The sequence below is a fragment of the Erpetoichthys calabaricus genome, chromosome 11, assembly GCF_900747795.2.
Source record: "Erpetoichthys calabaricus chromosome 11, fErpCal1.3, whole genome shotgun sequence".
NCBI lineage: Eukaryota > Metazoa > Chordata > Cladistia > Polypteriformes > Polypteridae > Erpetoichthys > Erpetoichthys calabaricus.
In genome coordinates this window covers 138,479,617-138,502,172 of record NC_041404.2, presented here as the reverse complement: position 1 = coordinate 138,502,172, position 22,556 = coordinate 138,479,617, and the positions used below count along the sequence as shown (strand labels likewise).

At 40.8% G+C, this 22,556-nt stretch overlaps 1 protein-coding gene across 2 annotated transcripts in view; it reads right to left on the bottom strand.

Moving 5' to 3' along the window:
- LOC114661008 (multidrug resistance-associated protein 1-like) overlaps positions 1-21,601 on the bottom strand; it is a 76,888-nt gene extending 55,287 nt beyond the window's left edge. For both annotated transcript variants that reach the window (XM_028814083.2, XM_028814084.2), the window contains exons 1-4: positions 21,378-21,601; positions 13,504-13,680; positions 7,894-8,019; positions 1,217-1,354 (exon numbers count right to left, since the gene is read on the bottom strand). In XM_028814083.2, coding sequence (XP_028669916.1) covers positions 1,217-1,354; positions 7,894-8,019; positions 13,504-13,680; positions 21,378-21,419 — 483 coding nt within the window. In that variant the 5' untranslated portion in view covers positions 21,420-21,601. The remainder of the gene's footprint in view (positions 1-1,216; positions 1,355-7,893; positions 8,020-13,503; positions 13,681-21,377) is intronic.
- Between the last annotated feature and the right edge of the window lie 955 nt (positions 21,602-22,556).

The following is a 22,556-nucleotide window of genomic DNA, read 5'->3' as shown; positions in this document are numbered from 1 at the left end:
AATTACAATATGTTTAAAACTGTATTACGTATTAAATAAAACTCCTCAATGATATACGATACGATATGTTTGTGAGTAGTATATAAACTGTGTTTACATACATAATTTCAACGAATCTTACCTAATAACTAAGAGAATATAAAGGGTTTATGCTGTATAACTGTACGGGGAATATTTATAAACCATGTGGAAGAGTTTATAAGGACTTAAAATATATAAAAATAACCATATAAACAGATGGTTTCTACTTCACGGATTTTCTTATTTCGCGGGTGACTCTGGAACGCAACCCCCACGATGGAGGAGGGATTACTGTATTCTAATTCATGACTTTATATATTAATCTATTATTTGATGTGTAATGTATGATATCAGTCTGTATCCAGTTTTACTAATATGATCTTTTTTCTATGCTATTAAACAGGCTTCTTTCCACAATTATGTATATTTCTTGTGTTTTCTCCTCTATAATTTGTAAATTCTTTCAGCTAATGAGGGAAGGTTTCTAAGCACAGCACCAGTGCTTCCATGTCCACCACAGACCAATATCAGGACCATACAAATCATATTGAGTGAGTAGTCATTTCTTCATAGTGTCCTGCAAAATGGGTAAGTGTGCTGTTAAATGTAATGTGATGAAAAATTACACAAAATAGAAAGTTGACATCATCACATACAATCACCAGTCTTATCCTATCACAAAATGGCATTTATAACTTCAGGGATTCAAGCTTTTTGACCAGACTCCTTTTCAGTGAGGTTACATTGCTTCAGAAGTTCCTGTCTGTTTTCAGGCTGTTACAATTTTTGCGTTTTTGGCTTCCACCCCCTGTCTGACCTGCAAAGAATTCACATTCCTTTAACATATCACTTCCCGAGAAGCCACGTTTCTTCATAGAGAAATTGCTGTCCTCCCACTAATTAACACCAAAGTGACGTGCCAGTCACAATAAAAAAAAAAAAAAAAAGGAAGACAAGCACGTCAGTTCTTTTTTTTTAGCATGTCTGACCTCAGTGATAATTGGTATGTCGGTTAAGGTCTGGGACTCTGGACAGTCTTTTCAGAATGGACAGATGACTTGATACTTCTAATGCACCTTAACAATTGGGAGTGCTGTATTGGGGAGTATGTTTCTAATTTCAGACTGAGCGGCCAGAGGTTTATTAAATTACGGCGAAAGACAAATTTACTTGAAGTCATGCCAGGTTCTCCTACCTCATACACGGCAACTTGGATCTTTGCCCTCAGTGGTACCAGAGTGCACACAACAGCCAAAAGCCAGTAAGTAAACAGGAAGACAGAAGACCGGCAGCCTCGTATTCGTTCATACTGCATCAGCAAAACTGACAGCACCTGTTGAAACAAATTATGGGGGAAAAAGTGAAATTTTAGAGTTGATCCAACAGAAGCACAAAGCTTGTTAGGGGTTTCTCAACACAGAGTATTGCCAAAGATCAAAAATCACATGGTGAGATAAGTTATTGTGGCTGAAACTCAGACAATTTATGTGAATTTTAGATCTCTTTCACTAAGGTGTCAATGAGCCCATTTAAAATTATAAATGTAATTGTTCAGATTTGACAGATTTGTTTTGAGCCTACTGATGTTATTCACTTGGAATTGAAAGCAAACTGTGACCAAACTTCTACCTGGCAAGGGTAGGTCAGACTGAGAAACACACCAAAGAGGTAGAATGGAGTGGACGGACCTGAGCCAAATCTGATAGTTGTGTGCTCTAAATGGTGCTAAATAATATAAAAGATGGTGATTCTCAGAGTAACTTGGGACAGCTGGAGAACAGTAAATTGATTACGTGTAATGGGCATATGAAACAAAGACTCCCCAGCACAGACCATGGAGGAAAGGTGGGAAGTTAACAAGCCAAAACAGCGGAGACGAAATACTAAGATTTAAAAACAATATTTAGACAGACGGGATTAAATAATCCAGACATCAGACAGAGTTATTGATACCCTGGACAGTCAGATGGACCTTAGTAGCTTTGCTCTCTCTGTAGCAACATTTGATGATGCAAGCAAGTCAAATGGAAAAATACAAATAATCCAGGATCTCATCAAACTCAGTTCATTGCACATCAAGGGCTTCTTTATGTTTAAGAATCTACTTGGTGATTCGTTTGATTTAAATTTTCTCTTAAGCATCAAAATATATTTACATAAGAGTCTGCCTGGACCACACGTAGGAGGACTGTCTCTGTGTAGCTCTCCAAGGCCCGGTGTGTCTGTCTGTGGTGTGTGACTGCCTAACTTCCCTGGGAAAAGTGACTATTTCAGAAAACGGTGGTGAGCTTACTGGCTGTTGGCCATGAGCCACAGACCTTTTTGTGTGTTATAAATCTGCCCAGCCTGAGACCACAAAAATTCCTCAAAGTGTTTTACAGGGCAGACAACACACTTACAGTGCAGAGAGTTTCATGATATGACTGGATGGAAAAGGGAAATAATACCCACTTGACAATGTCAAATTCTGTTTACAGTTTTTGAAGATTCATAGCTACATTGCTTTTGGGAGACTTCCAAGCAGAATCCAACATGAACTTTAATGAAAGCGGCATTGGAAATGTTCATGTCTTGCTTGTTTTTACACTATTAGCACAATTTTCTAAGTAAATATTTATACAGCAAAGGGTGGGGCAAGAACTGCCGATTCTTTTTTGCCTAATTATTAGGGGGCATTTACAAAACGCATACCCATCAATCAGTGCCTTTACATGCGCTTTAATAACCCAGTTATTCACAGAAACCTGGTTGCTAAAATGCCATGTAAACTCTTATTGTGGTTAGAGAAACTGGAATATTGTTCTCTGACAAGTCTAGTTAACAAAAGTAGATTTCTCTGCGAGTAACCTGATTATTTGGCCATGTAAACCCTTAACCAGGTTAGTCTGCACATGTCTGTTGCACTCTGTTCCCCTGCTTAGCTTTACACGTGCAGTCAGAAGCCACGGGCTGAAAACGGTGGAAGAATCCAGTAGATCCATTTTCTGAGGAAAATGCCCAGATGATCTATTATACTTTCTCTGTGCTGATATACTGTAATCTGTCTCAATATTTCATCCATCCATCCATTATCAAACCCACGATATCCTAACTACAGGGTCACAGGGGTCTGCTGGAGCCAATCCCAGCCAACACAGGGCGCAAGGCAGGAAACAAACCCTGGGCAGGGCACACACTAGGGACAATTTAGAATCGCCAATGCACCTAACCTGCATGTCTTTGGACTGTGGGAGGAAACCCACGTAGACACAGGGAGAACATGCAAACTCCACACAGGGAGGACCCGGGAAGTGAACCCAGGTCTCCTTACTGTGAGGCAGCAGCACTACCCACTGTACCGCCCATTAGCAGTTGTTATCCTTGTATTTGTTTGGTCGTAGCACAGAAAGTGAAACTAAAATGTGATGTGAAGATCATAGCAGCGACCAGGAAAGACAAAACATTAGATTTTTTACTGTGTCTGCCCAATTTAGGGCTGCAGGGACTCTGATCACATCCCATCATTATCAGACGTTAGACAGGAACCAATCAACTGTGGGACACAGCCTTGCACACTCACTCGTACTGGGCCACTTTAGGGGCACCATTCAACCTAACCTGTATAGTAACAGTAGAAGTTGTAGACTCCTCCATATGCCAGGATTCAAATCTCGACTGTGAGGCAGCCCTAACCAATGCACTCCTTAAAAAAAGATAAATGTAAACAGTTAAGTGTAAATTTAGTTTTGATACACAAATGCAATACTTCCATTTTATGAGGAAAATGCCCAGATGATCTATTATTCTTTCTCTGTGCTGATATACTGTAATCTGTCTCAATATTTCATCCATCCATCCATTATCCAACTCGCTATATCCTAACTACAGGGTCACGGGGGTCTGCTGGAGCCAATCTTAGCCAACACAGGGCACAAGGCAGGAAACAAACCCCGGGCAGGGTGCCAGCCCACTGCAGGGCACACACTAGGGCCAATTTAGGATCGCCAATGCACCTAGCCTGCATGTCTAACTGCGAGGCAGCAGCGCTACCCACTGCACCACCGTGCCGCCAGGTCACTTTAATCCAATTATTAACTGGTTACAAAATCAGGGAATGATTAAAAACTGAATGCAGCTGTTAAAAAGTGAAATCGGCAATTAAGAATTATGAATCTTAACAAGTGAGTTAACTAAAATTAAGCCTCAAATTAAAATGCATAAAAACCTTCCAATTAAGAAACTGGCTGAACCGGAAACTTGCAGCCACTGTGGCCCTCCTGAGCTGAGATATAAAACTCCCGAAAATAATACAACTAATACAATACATAATAATACAATAATACAATACATCTCATCTTGAATGAGATGCCCACGTGTTACAGGGCATCAGTGAAATTCATTTTGCACTTTATAGCAGTGACAAAGCGTCAATGCAAACAATAGACAGTAAATGGCACTGAAGGCCCAGTTGTTGTCGAAGTTCAGACTCAACTGCTGTGGTAACTTGGAGAACAGAAGCCTTCCATATAATTGAGCCCACTTGTTAGTGACAAAGCATAAGAGGTTCATGTCTCTAGAATTCATGTGCCTCTCCATGTGCACCAATGCAGATTTCTTAAATGAAATGCAACTGCGTGGGACGCAGAATTTGTGCCCTCGAGAGTTAGGAAAACTAGGTGAGCCTGTCAACATTTAATGATGAAACCTCAGGACAGTTCTTTTTAGCATTATGGAGAGTCTATTTTGTCCCATTTTAAAGGTTTGGTGCTGTCCCAACATACAAAAGTAAAAAATATTTTTCAAATAAAGTCTTGGTTGGAATGTGTGGAATTCACTGTAAAAAGTGTAGAAGAAACAAAAAATTCTCATCCATACATGAAATACAGTGCACCTGCTTGTTATTTGTAAATTTCATTCTCTTTTCTGCCTTACCGTGACTTTACTGGTGTCCCTGGAGTAAGGGGCGCAAGGCAGGAAACAAACCCCGGGCAGGGTGCCAGCCCACCGCAGGGCACACACTAGGGCCAATTTAGAATCGCCAATCCACCTAACCTGCATGTCTTTGGACTGTGGGAGGAAACCGGAGCACCAGGAGGAAACCCACGCAGACACGGGGAGAACATGCAACCTCCACGCAGGGAGGACCCAGGAAGTGAACCCAGGTCTCCTAACTGCGAGGCAGCAGTGCTACCCACTGCGCCACCGTGCTGCCCTCAATATTTCAGAAACTGGTAATTTTATGTGGATGAGCTGAGCTTATAGTGATAAGCTCAGCAACACATCCCGAGGGCAGTAGGGTAACACATAAGAAGTAATGTGCATTAAGTAGTCTGATAACGTTTTAAAGTAATGAGTAACTAATACTTATTTTATCCAAGTAAAAATGATTCTAGGTGTTAAGATAAGAAATGCACATTACTGGTGCGTCACTCCATTGCAATGCCAAGAAGAGAAGAGTGCAATCCAGTAACAGAAACATATGAACAAAGTGTCAGTTTGACTAAACATATTTATAAAACCTAAGAAAAGCATCAAAGGCTTCATGCTTGTCTTTAGATTCAAGGCGGCCAATGATGACATTAAACTCTGTTTTGTGCAGTTTAATGATGTTGTAGCGTTTTACCAAAGGAGAACTTCAGAAGATCACTCGTGCATGTAAACACAGATTTTTAAGAAACCAGGTTTCTGCCTTAACTGGGTTACTCACCTTATCCCAGTTATTTGTGTACATGTAAACACACCCTATGTACGCCCAAGTTTAGAATACACTCATCAATCCTTTTTTCGTCATACTGTATTAAGTAAGATTACATTTCTCCACATGATTCTGCTTTCATGTTTTACAAACGTAGGTGGCTGGTGAAGTGGCCCTGCTACCTCACACACCGTAGACCTTGGATACACTCTCAGGTGGCATGCCTACAGTGTTTAGTGTGCATATGTGATGTTATAAAGAAAGCTAATCTTAAAGAGTAATAATTACTTGTCATGTCTGGTACTGGTCTGGTCATGCTTACAGTTGTTAGACATTATGGTGTGACATCTTGAAGTCAGCTTTGTTATGTGTTTAAAAAGATTCCTCTTGCTAGCTTACTGCTCAAGTCAGTATTCTCCTGGGAATCTCCAGAGTGCTAATTCTCTTATGTCTCTATTGAATTTTAACCTTATATCTTTTTGAATTTATAATTTTGTTTTGTCTGTTTGTTACAGTAGCTGTTCACTGAGTTTAATTTTTCAAAACATAAGAAAATCATTAGAACAAAAGCAACTTGAAAGACATAAAAGAAGTAGAGAAAATGGACTCATGAGAAAGCAATTGGGTGCTTAAAATTGCAGTTGTAGTATTGATGCTGATGAGGGCAAACAAGCTGAGGTGATGCCTTTTAATACCAAAGAAAAGGTGAGACGACACACCAAGGTTAAAGTATGAAGAATGAGCTATGACAAGGTCCCAAAGGAGATATACAGTTTCTGCCAGTCACACATTTAAAATGCTATGTATATTTTATGAATCGTAAGAAATGTCTGTTTGCTGCATTGTTTTCCAAAAGAGGTCACTTACAGTATATGTTGTTTTCACAAAATGAAGCAATAAATGTGTTTTCTATAAGCTGAAATGTCACATTTTTGCTTGATGTGATCTGATGTGAAGTGTACTCGGGACATCCTATAGGTAAATAATGTGAGTTCAGCTCAAATTCGAGGTGTAACTTGTGTTTTCCACATTGTCGGTATTTCAGAGAAGACCTGTTCTCTTGGAATAGCTAAAGCAGTTTGGGTTTTATTTGTTGTGGTGAGAGACAAACCATTAATACTTCATCCTGATGGTCTGCTGGTTGTAATTGATTGTTAAAGACATCAATATCATCATTCTGCTTATGCTTATGTTGGTGTTAAAGTTATTTTCATTGTTTCTTCCTGTTTCTTACTTTAGATGTTTCATGGAAATGTGTTGCCTGTGATTCATACATATTACAAAAAATTTACAGAGCCTTCTTTCTTCAGCTCATTGACATGTTCAATTATAGTTATACCAATTAATTTTATGTGTACTTCCTAAACAAAAATGATACCGCATAATATGTTTAAACTCACCTAATCCAATTCAGGGTGGTAGGAGTCTGAAATCTGTCTCAGCAACACAAAGTGCAAGACTGGATCAAACCCAGAACAAGGCTTTGTCCACTGCTGGGTTCACACACACACACACACATATATATACACATAGGGCCAATTTAGAATCACTACCTAACCAAACATGCACGTCATTGGGAATGTGGGAGGAAAACTAGCACGTCCAGAGAAAAACACGTGCAGACATGGACACAGCATGCAAACTATCTCCCAAAATGATGGCACCCAGGCACAGGTTTTGAATCCAGGATGCTGTAGTTGTAAGTCAGCATGCCACCTGCCTACAAAATTAGCACAATTAAAATAACTTTCTACCCTTGAGTTTATTCTATGCCAATCAAAGACTATCCATCCATCCATCCATTATCCAACCCGTTGAATCTGAACACAGGGTCACCTGGAGCCAATCCCAGCCAACACGGCAGGAACCAATCCCGGGCAGGGTGCCAACCCACCTCAGGACACACACAAACATACCAAGCACACACTAGGGCCAATTTAGAATCGCCAATCCACCTAACCTGCATGTCTTTGGACTGTGGGAGGAAACCCACGCAGACACGGGGAGAACATGCAAACTCCACGCAGGGAGGACCCGGGAAGCGAACCACAGGTCCCCAGGTCTCCCAACTGCAAGGCAGCAGCGCTACCCACTGCGCCACCGTGCCGCCCCAATCAAAGACTAGCCAATGGAAATGGTAAAGGTGTGCACAATGACGCCCCAAGAATAAGAGATTAAAGAAAAGAAAAGCATTTTACCACAGTCAGGCTGCGAATCATCGGGCTAACGAGGAAGACCAAGTGCTGCTGGATTTCAGCGCTCCTCTCTAGTAAAATGTAAAAGAACTCGACAAAACCAAATGAGGCGAGAAGGAATCCAAGAACCTAAAAAAAAAAAGTTTATTCTTAAATTAATGAAGGTGCGCAAAACAGAATGCTAATTATTTATTTTACTTTCTGCAATTCTATTACATTCATACGTATTTAAACAACATAACATAAAATAATTCAACCTAGTTCAAGGTCATGGTGGCTGGAGAGCCGCCTGCCGCAGCTGTAGGAAGCAGCACTAGACAGGGCGCCAGGTCATCTTTTATACAAACTATTATAAAAAAAAAGGAAAAAACGTATAGTGTGACACACTTAGTGAAGGATCATTGACTCTTATTCAGTGATATCTACACAAGTAGTGTTAGATCGGCATGTAGTCTCAGTTCTCAGCTTATTACCAACAAATCCAAATAAGTGGACACCCCATTATGAAATCACTCTCTGTGGTACAAGAATAGTTGACCTACAATCTGAAATTCTATCACAGCAATACATTCAATGCAGCTATAGCTTCCCATGAGATAGTCAGTCAATGTTATCTCACACATTGTTCCAGGATCTCCCATAAATATCTGATGGTTGTTATCTACTGACTGTGAAGGATCTACAGTGGCATATGAAGAACTTTATTGTCAGGAAAGCAAGTGTGCTCTGCGTCACCTTGGAAGAGGCCTTTTCACTACAGGAAGTTCTATTGAGTTCAGATCTGGTGACAAATAAACAAACTGGCCGTCTCTAATGCACAGTGTGGTTCAACAAACCAAACTGTGGTGTGCTACTCTTGATTCATATCTGAGTCATTTCAGATACCTTAATTGTTTGCCTTGGCACCTCAAACTAATGTACGGACATCAATCACTCAAAGCTAAAAATCTGCACCTCTTACCCTTTCTTTGCTGATGACGACCTGGCCTTTAAATCACGTCAAGTCATTTTCTAACATGTTTAATCCAGAACAGGACAGCAGGGTTGCAAGGGAGGTGGGGCCTATCCCAAATAGCATGGGCCACAAGGCAGGATGAAATTCTGGACAGTTCATCACAGGGTGACCACACACCCACCAGCCAGTTTAGCATCACCAGTTCATCTAACTCGCATGTCTTTGGACAGTGGGAGGTAGCTGGAGCACTGGAACACATGCAGACTCCACGTAGGGAGGACGCAGGATGCAAACCCTTGCCTCCTTACTGTGAGACAGTAGCGCCACCCTTGTCTTTAAATCCCATTACCTTAAAACTCCCCCAAATTCCAAACTGAACTGTCACTGAAGCACTTTTGTGATTTGTATGAAAAATCAGCTCTGTGAATGTCATTGAGGCCTTGTGTTCTAGCTGTGTTAGCTGTAAGTACAGGCCACAAGGCCATAGGAGATTTTCCATTCATGTCCCTCTGCATCCTTAGATGGAGCGTCTTTACGACTTCCTGAAATCAGGAGGCACATCTTTGTGAAAGCGCATGCTTTTCATCTTGAGTTTCAATTACTATTTGGAAATACAAACCTTTTTTTCATTATAGGAGCATGTCTCTGTGCTCACATTAGATACAAATGTGTGACAAGTTATTATTCTGCAGGCAACTCGAGGAGTCATTTTGACACATTTTGCTTAAAGCAGGCGCTGCTTGAGGTTACAGAGTTTCTCTGATGATTTCTTCACTTCTTTCCTTTACTTTTTGCTAAATCTACAATTTCATACTCAGCCTGCTGGAATCCTTAGCTGTGGCGGTGATTTATTTTGGTGCGCATTTTATAATTAAGCAATACAAACCACTGGCGTGTGCACTGCAGTGGCATACCACCAAGCCTTTGGTGAGCTGCAAGTCGCGTGGCAAATTTCAGCAACATCTACCACCAAAGATACAGTCAATTACAGTGTTCTAGACGTACAAACAAAGGCCCACGTAATCTTAGTTTTCTATGAAGCTTGTGTATGGTGAGGCACCCATTCTAACATATCTTACATGTTCTAAGATCTAACATAATTGTTCCTGCTACAGTGTTAGGTTAATTGACCCTTTCAGTATCACACAGCAAGTAAAAGTGGATACTGAAGTGACATACTTGTAAACTATAGTTCAACTCTTGCAGGAGGGACAGGGCTGACCCTAGGATGTCCTTCTCATCCTTAGGCTCCTCTACACTCATGAACTTGTTATATTCTTTTGTTTATCTTATTTGATACAAAATCAGGCAAAAAAAATCAACATTATATTGTAAAGCATCTTTCTACAGTCAACACCATTCCAAAGTGCTATAAACAGGCTGAGCTATTGCACAATTATCTACATGTCTGCTATTAAAGTGGAGCAGACACAGGTAATGTGACTCTTTGATGGTCACACTGAGATTTGGAGGCACATGTTGATTCAGGCAACTTGTGGCATTTGAGACAGTGCCTTCTTCAATAGGTTACAGTGCCTACTAATCCTTTTACCTTCATTTGCCTCTTCTGATATCGTTTTATAAAGTGCTTTTCTATATATATAAATACAGTATATATAATATAAAAAAATTTTGGGTCGAGACGTGATCATCTTGGAGAGACACTTTGAAGTCCCGTGAGACTACTTGCACGTCACGCCATACTTACAAACAATTTCTCGGAGACACTTTAACGTCCCACAAGACAAGGAAGTGAGACAAAAGAACAGCTGCTGTACAGGCTTTTAAATGATCGACGAGCAGCGCGACATGCAGATCACGCAGCTCGGTAGCAGCAGCACAAAGCCAGTAGCTATATATATTGTGACAGATAGGGGGCGCTGTCGTACCCTTGACCCCTCAGACCAGATGCCAGACACCAGATAAAAGTACAATTCTTGACTTTATTATAATAATCAAGTGCACCAAGCACCCTCCACTCCACTATACTCATAAATATACACAAATACAATAATCAATACAATAATCCTCCACTCCCAGACGCGTTGTCACCCTTCCTCCCGACTCAGCTCGCCCGTCTGGGATCTCCCACAGTCCTTTATAGTCCTTGACCCAGAAGTGCTTCTGATCCCTCAGTCCATGTGATTATCCAGCACTTCCAGGTCAGGTGAAAACTCTTCTTCTTCATCCCTGAAGTATGTCGTTTCTTCTGTCGCCGTGACTAGGACGTACTTCCGGGGTATAGTGCACATAAAAATCCTTATACCTCCCTGCAGCGTCCTCTGGTGGCCCCCATGGTGTCCAGCAGGGCTGTGAAGGAAAACTCCAATGTCCATGATTCCCTGCTGGCATTCGGGGCACCTCCATGTTGCAGGGAGGGCTCCATCTGGCGGCCTGGGGGTATTGGCTGGGATGAATGACCGGCCATATCCCACAATATATATATATATATATATATAGTCACACACGTGCGCATGGGAGGCAGCTAAAGGGCTTGAGTGAAGGCAGTTCTGAGGCATGCTGGGATGTCGCAGAGTGCACTGACTCTTTTTTTCCCTTCCCTGTAGACCAGTCCCGGGAGATTTCACCCGGCTCTCTTGACGTCACTTCCGGGACCGAGCCAATGGAAGAAGACCTTACCGGCTCCGGCCCCTGTGATGTCACCTCCCAGCTTGAACCAATGGCTGAAGAACATGAGCCAGATCCCTATGACCTTACTTCCTGTCTTCCCCTTTAAAAGTCTACACCTTTTCCCTATTTGTCAGTCTTGTTCTGGACTCCGTTGTATGCACATCAGTGCTCTTATTTGATAAAAAATGACTTTGCAGCCAGGATACCAGATTATACGGGTGGCTGTCCCAAACCTTTATCTGTGTATGTCTCATTTTTGTGACATTATATATATATATATATATTCATAGCATTCGTAGTCTGAATCTCGATCTGATTGTATGGGTTGGTTACCTACCAGGTAACGCATGTGGGGTGGTCTGCCAGTCTGAAAACATCTGCCACCGGGCCCTCTCCTGGTAGGTAACCACCCATACAATCAGATCGAGATTCAGACTACGAATGCTATGAATGTAATTACTCCGATCACCAGGCTGTCAAATAAATGAACCGCACGTCTTGGCGCAGTGTAAAGAGGCTTTGCTTCTAACGCTGACATCCGATGGTTCGATCCCCGAGAGGGGTGCAGTGAGTGTGTACGCCTGATGAGCCCAATAAGGGCGAACCACGTGTCGCGTACTCTTTGCATTATTTGACAGTAAACTATGTAATATATATATATATTATATATATATATATATATATATATATTATATATTATATATATATACTACATTTATAGCTTTATCATGGGCAATGCAGTGACTTGTACAGAAGTACTGAATCAATAGGTGACATACTGCAGCAGTCAGCTTTTTATGTTTTATCTTGGGATTTGAGGCAAAGCATTTACAGACTTCACCCAGAACCTTAATACTTCATCAACATTCATCTTGGACTTGTGCTGTCTTTAATCTAATCATTTACCTACTATTACATTGCATTTTATTCTTGTTCATATTACTATACATGCACGTCACAGGATCTCCTCATGGGCATGACTGATAGCTCGCCGGGGTGACAGGGGGCACTGTCGTTAACATTCTCTTCTCCTTCTCTCCACGCAGCTCAGAGAAACCTCCCAGTGAAGGCACTTAGCCCCGCCCCTTCCAGTTTGTCCACTATAGAAGCCCAGCTGCCCGAAAGGAGGTGTCTTTTGCAATCAGAGCAACCCGCCAGAAGGAGCTCCAGTAAACTACAGTGAGTCACGGAGTTATAAATTCTGCGGCTAAGAGACGAATACTTTTGTGATTATTTGCCCAAGGGCTGCTTGTACAAATGCCAAGAGGCGCACTTTTTGTTGGAGTGTGCTCAAACAAATGGGACAACCCAGTTGGTGTCTCGAGTTTCATCCTTTCTGCGTACTGTCATTCCTGCACTCGGCCGCACTACCTTAATGTGCTCACTGTGAGAGGGAATATTCAAAAGTCTGCATGATTGACTACTGAGATTGGATTGGGTTGGATTTATGCCTGAAGCACTCTTGATCATGACAAGGACAAGCTTTTCTTTTATCATATTAACCAGGGGTGTAAGTAGGTAAAAATAGAAATGGCAGGTCTCAAGGTATTTCTGCTTTGTCAATAACTGCAGATAGAAGGACACTTGTTATGCATGCTTGCTGACAGGAGACCCATAGTAGATACAGTATATAAGATGACTGCAAATGAACACCCAGCATTCTGAAAAGTTAAACTGAATATCGCTGAGTATCGGCCCACTGTAAGCCCTGCTATTAATCATAAACACAAACAGCACAGTCTATTTTATTTATTGATCACTCCTCACCTGTATTATTATCATTCTTTAATTTAATATTATTTATTGTATCAGTATGCTGCTGCTGAAGAATGTGAATTTCCAATCGGGATTAATAAAGTATCTATCTATCTATCTATCTTTGGAAAGACTTTACTAGTAACATAAATACAAAGTGGAATGGTGAGAATGAGGGTTTTTTGCAAAATGATACACAGGTTAAAATAAACTTTATGACTTTAACCACTGCCTACAAAAAAAGAAAAATCAGTGATGTTAGGTTTGCTTACCAGCTTGGTGAAGCCAAGGCAGGACATGCGAATGTACCCTCGGCCATTGCAGTAAAGGTATAAGAAGTAGAAAGGTGCACATCCCCAGAGGTAGATGCAGGGGGCCCACACCAGCACGGTGTTCTGGAAACACAAGGTCAGGTCTGGATTGGGAGTGTACCACGTACGGTTCCAGTCCTAAAAAATAAAAAAACAGATCATAAAAAGCTAACTATTATTCTATAATCAAAACAAATCCTGATGGACTAAGTTACAGATTTATATGTCAGCAACTAAAATACTGGAAGACAAAATTCCACAATTGTTCTTAATTTACTTTATATTTATCCAAAAATTTTCAATGTGTGCAAACATCTGAAGACAGAACTTCTGTGTTTCTATCTATAGTTGGACATGGAGGTCCTCAGGTTTTGGTGCAGGGGGCCAAGTATATCAAGTACTCCGGCAACTACATCATTAATCAGTTGCTTTATTGATGTAAAACAGTGGTTGAATAATAGTAATCTGTATTCAAATTGAGAAACAAATGTATGCATTATTAAATATAAAAGTACCGGTATATTCTTGTTTGTTTTTCAACATTATATTTTGTGTGTTTTTCACTTGTAATGAGTGTATAGTGCATCAGGCTCGTACATGAAGGAGTGCTTAATAGGAAAAAATTCAAATGAATTGAATTTACTCACAAATGAATGAATATCACACACAATAAGTCGTATGGTTATAAGTATGAAAGTGTCATGTGACACACACAGGTGGGCAGGGGCACTCTAAATGGAAATTAAAACAAAATCCAAATGCTGTGACGTTTCAGTGTCTCTGTGTGATATGCAGTAGTGTAGTGTGCTGGGCTGGTAACATCACCTCAAGAGAGGTTCACCAAATCAACAATGTCTACCTGCTACAAGGAGAGTTGGGCTGTGTGATCATGGAGATTATACTGAAGGTGCTAGCACATTTGGCACTTCACCAAGCACTGCCAATAAAACAAAATCTCCTTTTGCAGAGGGTGACTCAGCTCCCAATCCCTTGCCTCTTAGGCAAGTTAAAATTATAGGGACTGCCATTGAGTTTATAAACTTGATGTCTGTTTTATTTTTTTTCTGATGCCTAAACACAATAATTAAAAGAACCATTCCTTTTAATCAATAGTACTGTATCTAAAGGTCTAGTCTCTAATTAGGCAGCATTTGTGTTGGCAAACAAGCTGTAGTTCTTAATCATCATCATGGCAGAAAGTACCAAAACACCTCCACCAGAATGCTCCCCCTCAAGAAATATCTCTCCATCCACTATCCCTTCCTCCAGTTTGTTAATTTGCTTACTCTATTACTAGGCCATGGGCACCAAGAGTCTTTGCTTACAACATCAGGCACAGGGAGTGTAGCGACACTAGATAGGATGTACATCAATGGGCAGATGTGTGCAACACATCCAAATCAGCTCATGGGCCCCAGAACACACAGAGGAACTAGAGAAGAAAGCGCAGAGCAGACCCTTTAATGTGGGAAGTGACATCCTTCATGACTTCTACAGCTCTGAGATCGCCAGTGTAGTGTGCTGGGCTGGTAATATCACTTCAAGAGAGGTTCACCAAATCAACAAGCTAATTAAAAGGGCAGACCATAACTGACCCCCTGGAGGTTGTAGAGGAGGAGAGAATGAGGCCATTTTGAACAATGCTGTACATCCTCTCTCTGACACAATAACAGAGGAATTTCAGCCTGCAAATTATTCAGCAGAAGTGTGAAGAGAAACATGAATGGGGCTCCTTCATACCAACAGCAATACGTTTGTATAGCACCTCACGGGGACTGGGACTGCCAAGTCGGAAGTTTTCTTTCTTTTTATTCATTCTGGTGTGAATTCAGACCACAGTGTGTGTGTGCATTTATTTATTTATCTACCTATTTATGAATTTATTTATTTATTTAAATAGCTTCTGTAAAAAGCCAAATATCCCCCTGGAAACAAATAATCTATCTAATCTATCTATTATATGGTGTCTTTCACTCAATCTATCTATCATATAGTGCCTTTAATATCTATCTATCTATCATATACTGCCTTTCATATCTATCTATCTATTATATAGTGCCTTTCACTCCTATCTATCTATTATATAGTGTCTTTCACTCAATCTATCTATCTATCAATCATATAGTGCCTTTCATATCTATCTATCTATCAATCATATAGTGCCTTTCACTCCTATCTATCTATCTATCTATCTATCTATCTATTATATAGTGCCTTTCATATCTATCTATCTATCTATTATATAGTGCCTTTCCTATCTATCTATTATATAGTGCCTTTCACTCCTATCTATCTATCTATTATATAGTGCCTTTCATATCTATCTATCTATCTGTCTATTATATAGTGCCTTTCATATCTATCTATCTATCTATCTATCTATCTATCTATCTATCTATCTATCAGCACAGTTTAGAAATGCCAATTAACCTAATCGGTACATCTTTTGGATGTGGACAAAAACTGGAGTACATGGAGAAAATCTACACAGATGATGGAAAACACGCAAACTTGGCAGAGACAGTGACCAGGCTGTGAGGATGAGGATTCACATTCAGGTTTTATGAATTTTAGAGAACATCACAGAACACCGCAAACCCCCAAAAGGTGGTGAAAAAAGGATTTTGATATCAAAATATGAGAGACGGACAAATATAGAGAGTAACTGCAGTCCATTTGTGTTATGATCTTATTGCCTGGGTTTGTGCAGGCAGCATCGGGTGGAAGGTAGGAATGACCCCTGAATGGGAATGTCTGCCTGCCAGGCACCGGTGACACTTGCACACTCTCATGAGTCACCAGTCAAGACATTTATGGAGCTGGAGTCTCTCCCCACAGCAATGAACACTGGACATGCACCAACCCTTGAAAGTGATGACAAGTCACACCCCACAAGACACATTCATACCAGGCTAGTTACCCTAGTTTGCACATCTTTGGCATTTGAGAGGAAACCAGAACACCCGGTGAAAATACACTGGGAAAACATGTAAACTCCACACAGATAGTGATGGGACCCTGTGAACAATGGAGTAGCAGAATTAACCCCTAAGCTGCTGTCCAAATAAAAATAAAGATTTGCTTACAAACCAACAGAGATCCTTCCATCCCTGTGCCCATCCATTTTGTGGAATATGACCCGGACACAGACAGGCAGACACGTTTAAATCACCCCACACACGTTTTTTTGGGTCTCCATTACACACAAGTTACTCACAAGCCCCCAATACCCCACAGTCCAGGCCAATCAATAATGCCTTCTCTCTCTCTCTTCAGACCGCCTCCTTCTCTCCTTCAGCAACCTTGTCCTTCTTCCACCCGACTCAAGTCCATCTCTGAAGGGAGGTGGCCCCTTTAAATAAGCACCCGGATGTGCTCCAGGTGTGTTCCCGGCAATCTCCCACCGACACGCCCCAGTGTGGCGGAAGTGCCAGCTGTCTCCCCAGAAGCACTCCGGGTGTCCCTGTTCCTCTTCCCCCCAGCACTTCCTGGTGTGGCGGAAGTGCTGTGGTCCAGGGTCCTCCAGGTATTGGGGTCCCCCTGGCGGTGACCACGGGCCCCTACAGGGTCGAGCTTCCCAGCTCTGTACCCGCGGTCCCCAGGGCGGTCGCCCCCTTGAGGTCTGGAGGAGGAATAAGCCCTCCTCCTGTCTTCCTGGGTGTCCCGGGTGGGTACCACCCCCATCCGGGCACCACAATTTTTTCCATGTAAAATCAGCCGCCTGATCGAGGTCACCTGTTGTTTACTGGTAGTATGACTCATTTGTTTGTCACCTCTAGAAATATCAACCAAACACTCACCTTCCATACTCTTAATTAATATAGTGGCCTATGTTTATGTCATGAGACAACCTTGCAGGAGGGGCAGGGCTGACCCTAGGATGTCCTCTCACCCTTAGGCTCCTCTACACCCATGAGCTTGTCTGTTATTTAGAACCTCTAGGCTCCTTGCCCTTGTGTTAGGTTTGGCTCACCTGCTGCCCTTGGATTTCTCACCTTTCTGCTAGTCTTCCTTGGCATCTCTTTTAAACGGAAGAATTCTGTTTCCGCTCACTGACCGCCTTTACATGGGTTAATGCCCTCTGGGGTCACAATGGTGTTAGGTTGGGCTCTGAAGGCCCCTCTCTCTCTCTCTCTCGTCCTGTCTCATGCCATCTTGGTGCCCCATCTGTCAGAAGCAACATATCCCATAATCTAAAACTTGCTTTCCTATGCATGACATGAGCGCCATGTGGCGAGTGCTGCCAAGAGCACTCAGTTCCTGCAGGCTATATGCAAAGTGGAGATTTGTTTTGGCAACACAGCCTTAATTCAGATTTGCAGGCAGTGTTTACATGATGCTCGCACACAATGCCCTTCACATTGGTGGCTAAGGGTTTGAATTCAGCCCAGACCAGAACCGCTAAGTAAACACTACACTCTAGCCGAAAATGTGTGGGCTTAGCTCAGTGCCCTGGGTGACCGAGTACAGGGAAACCGCCTCCTCTGGTAGAGGGGTGCGAGTGAGGATAAATGGCAGTGTCACAGAGTTCGGAGGGCTGCTTTATGATCAGTGGTTTGACATTAAAAGGTCATGCTTTGCTATTGATGCGGGGCATTTCTTTCTCCCAAAACTCCCCATAAAATGACAGTCTCCCTACTGCTTTGAGTCACTTTTAGCTTGCTGTCTGATCTGTAACTCAGAGAGGTTTAGCACCAAGTTCAAAGTTTACTCATTGAAATGGCTGTGTTTCAGCTGGCTCCTTTTAGACGTTGAAAGGATGTGGCAACAAAAAGTGCAAAGTAATCACTGAGTGCAGACTCTTTGTGCCATGCAGTGGAGTGTCAATATAAAATATGGGAAGAATCTGCTGATGGCTAACCAGAAAAGCTGATTACTTTTCAGGATTCTAAGCAAAAATAAATAAATAAAATGTATAAATCCGGTCAGATGAAGAAAAACAAATGAAAAGATGTTTGCTTTTCCACTGAAGGTCAGGTTGTGAAATGTCTCCTGGAAGGGGGGACTGATACAGCGCCTTCATTAGGACTGGTGCTGGACGGCACCTTTATACCCCAGCCAATTGCTTGCAGTCTGCGCTGACATCATTAGATGTTTCTCTGCTTATCTGAGCGGATTATTGGTTGTCGCAGTGAATGTAAGTACAAGGTTCTTGGAAAATGAACCAGCGAAATATTAACAAAATATTGTGCCTGCAAATTTTACTTTAATACAAAGTAGATGTGAGCAGTTCAGCATTTTTCTCTAAGATTTTCATTCAATAAGTACAGTTTTTATAATTGGTCATTTGGGCCCTTAGTATTTTCAGCATCTGAGTATATTATAATAATAGGCTGGCTTGGGAATGTTTTGTGAAAGACAAAGCTGCAGGAAACAGTGAAGAACTTTAGAGATGAAACCTTCAATTATTTTCATTCTGCCATTCAGCTATGATTACCTGAAATAACACTGATTGTGGTCCCCAGCTTAAACTGCATAAAAAGCATAAACAAAGACATCATAGGAATTTTAAATATAGACACAAAGAATCCACACAACTGTCTATCCACCCATCCAAAGATCATCTGCCTATTTATCTGTCCTTTCAATGTTCGATTTTCAGCCATCAAAATGGTCCAACAGACTTCTATCAGTTAAACAGCAAATCATATACTTGATAACATGGGAACCAGTGTCCTGGGTTTGAATACCATGAGCAGATGTTACCCATGTTGAATCTGAATATTCTCCGTAAGTCTGCACGGTTTGTCTTCCCACATCCTCAAACACATGCAGGTTAAGTTAATCAGCAATTCAAAACTGAGTGCGAGTGTTGGTGTGTGTGTGTGTGAATGAACCTTGAACAAGGCTGTGTCCTGCCTTACACCAAGCGCTGCCAGCATAGGCACTGGAATTAAACAGGTCTGAAAATGTTAGACTGGAGGACACCTAGTGGAGACTAAGGGGAAATGAAATCAGAGATACCACAAAACATTTCTACTCAAAGAGTCGAAGCAAACTAGAATGATCTTTAAAGTCATGGAGCTGAATTGGAGTAATTATTGACGTAATACATGGGATGAATCAAAGGATAATAGAGTGTCAAGAAACGCTGCTGGGGCTCCTTTATACCAGCAACAATATGTCTGTATAGTGCCTCACTGGCTGCCAAGTCAGAAGTTTTCTTTTCTTTCTTTTTTAAAAATATCTTCCTTTTCAGTCATTGTAGTGTGTGTTCAGACCATAGAATGTGTGCATATACATATTTATATATGTATCTATTTATGTATTTAATTATTGTACTGCAGAGCTTCTATAAAAAGCCAAAGTCCTGGGAATCTATCTATCTATCATATAGTGCCTTTCTATCTATCTGTCTATCTACTATATAGTGCCTTTCACTCTATCTATCTATCTATCTTTCTATCTATCTATCTATCTGTTACATAGCGTCTTTCATTTCTATCTATCTGTTATATAGTGCCTTTCACATCTATCTATCTATCTATCTATCTATCTATCTATCTATCTATCTATCTATCTATCATGTAGTGCCTTTCACTCTATCTATCTATCTGTTATATAGTGCCTTTCATCTATCTATCTATCTATCTGTTATATAGTGCCTTTCACATCTATCTATCTATCTATCTGTTATATAGTGCCTTTCACATCTATCTATCTATCTATCTATCTATCTATCTATCTATCTATCTATCTATCTATCTATCTATCTATCTATCTATCTATCTATCTATCATTTAGTGCCTTTCACATCTATCTATCTATCTATCCATCTGGATGGACACAATGATCATCATTTGTTATATTTGTCAATCCATTCAAGTATTTATCTCTCTAGCTACTCTACCAACATTCACTCATTTTCTACATCACTCATTTTTCCCAACAATGTTTTCAGTGACAAATAACACCTTGCATTGTCTAATCAGGACCTTAGTTGCAGCCTAATAAACTCCGGTCCACTGAGGGTTTTCTTTGTTTTCCATTATAATTATTGAAATGCTGATTCTTGTGTTTTATTATACTCATTTCATTGAGATACTTGTTTCTTAGTATCTCAGTCCAGACTGATGAGTCTAAATGAGCTTTCAGCACCAGTACGCCAATATGGTGACATGTAACAAGCCCAAGCAAAGAACCCACCATTCTATTCTCCATCAGGAAGCTCCAAAGACCACTCAGTACAGTTTAACCAGCAGTTGTCACAACATTAACATCTACAGCTTTCTGATGTTTTATGCCCATAGGTAATTCTAATTTCACAGGATCCAAGTGTGACTAGCAAAGAAGTCCTATTACACCCAAGGACAAGATTCTGACTAAGGGACTGGCTATAACGAGAACCTGCTGCCTCTGCAGTCCTTCACAAACTGAGCTGAATAGCCCTGTTCTATATTAACCAAGCAAGGCACTAGGTTAAAAAGAAAAGTTTACAGTTTATATAAAAAGCTAATACAAGAATTACATTTTCTTTATTCATTATACAAACAGCATTTTAATTTTGCAGTTTTCAAAATAACTGACCAAACATTGTAGGGTCCAGACAGTGCACTGCTGTATGAATACTTTGCTAATATCCAGCTAATAATTTGGAAGTTAGCATTGCAGCACAGTTACTCATTAACACAAAAATGCTTACATATTTAGAAACTTGATGCCCTCCATCCAAAGAGAACAGACACTACTGATTTATTTTGTCTTGGGCTATCTGTTTATTAACTGATCTTATTTATGTTCCCGTAAATTATCATTCATTTTGTGGATGAATAATGAATATGTGACAGATACTATAGAACCTCCTACTTATTTTAGAAAAAAATAAGCCCACATACCCATAAGGGGTCTAGCCCACTGAGACTGCAGAAGGAGTCCATGGCTGTGCTGTGCTGTGCTGTGAGTCTTCAGGCAGGCAGGCAGGCAGGCAGGCAGTGCAGTGCCGGTGCTATAGCTCCAGGGTGTCTGATCACTCTGAGCTCGCCTCCTTTACCCTGTCCTGTTTATGAACATTGACGGTTCAGTCCTGCCAATCAGTACTCTCACCCCACAGGGTAGGTGGAAAGATTTCCTCTCTCTCTCTTTTTTTCACCCACTTGCGATGGGTTTGGCTCTGAACATCACATCACGTCACAGCCTCTCCTTGCTGCCCCCCCTCCCATATAAAATCCTGTGTTGTATAAACAGTTCACTGTGACTGCCTAACATCCCACTCTGCTAGATACAAGAACAGCCCTATGTAACACAGCAAATAAAATTCAAAACATTAATGTACTAAATAAAGGGGCTTTTAAAAAAAGACTGCATCCAATGAAAAAGGTAAATAGCACAAAATCCATATATTTAAAATAGAACATATATTTCTGCACATGCCAATACATTTTGTTTTCAAAACCAGTTGTCCTGAAGCATGAGTTTATAAAAATGGATACACTGTTCTATTTCCAAACTATATATAGCACTTAGTCAGTGTGAGAGACTTAGAAGGACATTTTGCATTTTTGTGTATTTGTATAGAACACTAAGCTATTCTGTTTTTAATCCAAACCCTGATTCAAATCTTCATTATGATCACAACACCAAACTTCAAACTTGCATAAAGTTTGACAAATTAGTGAGAACCATTCAGTTCATTACACTCCTTGATTAGCTAATTGCCAGTTTGTCCTAATATTTCATCCATGTAACCTTTAAAAGTTGTTAATCTTTATGACTCTGTGTATAGAAGTGCTTAATGACATCTGTCTTAAAAACGCAGCTCCCAAGTAACTAATCAGCTGCCCTGCTGGGCCTGACTATGGAGATCTTGTTTCCATGTCTGTCCAGTGTGGGTGGCTTGTCCACTTATCCATTAAAAAACCGTACCTTTCCCTTTTCATCTCTACATTAATTACAAGGCCATATAATAATATCGCCATCTATATGTGAATTTCCCCTTGGGATTAATAAAGTATCTATCTATCTATCTATCTATCTATCTATCTATATCTATCTATATATCTATCTATTATCTACTA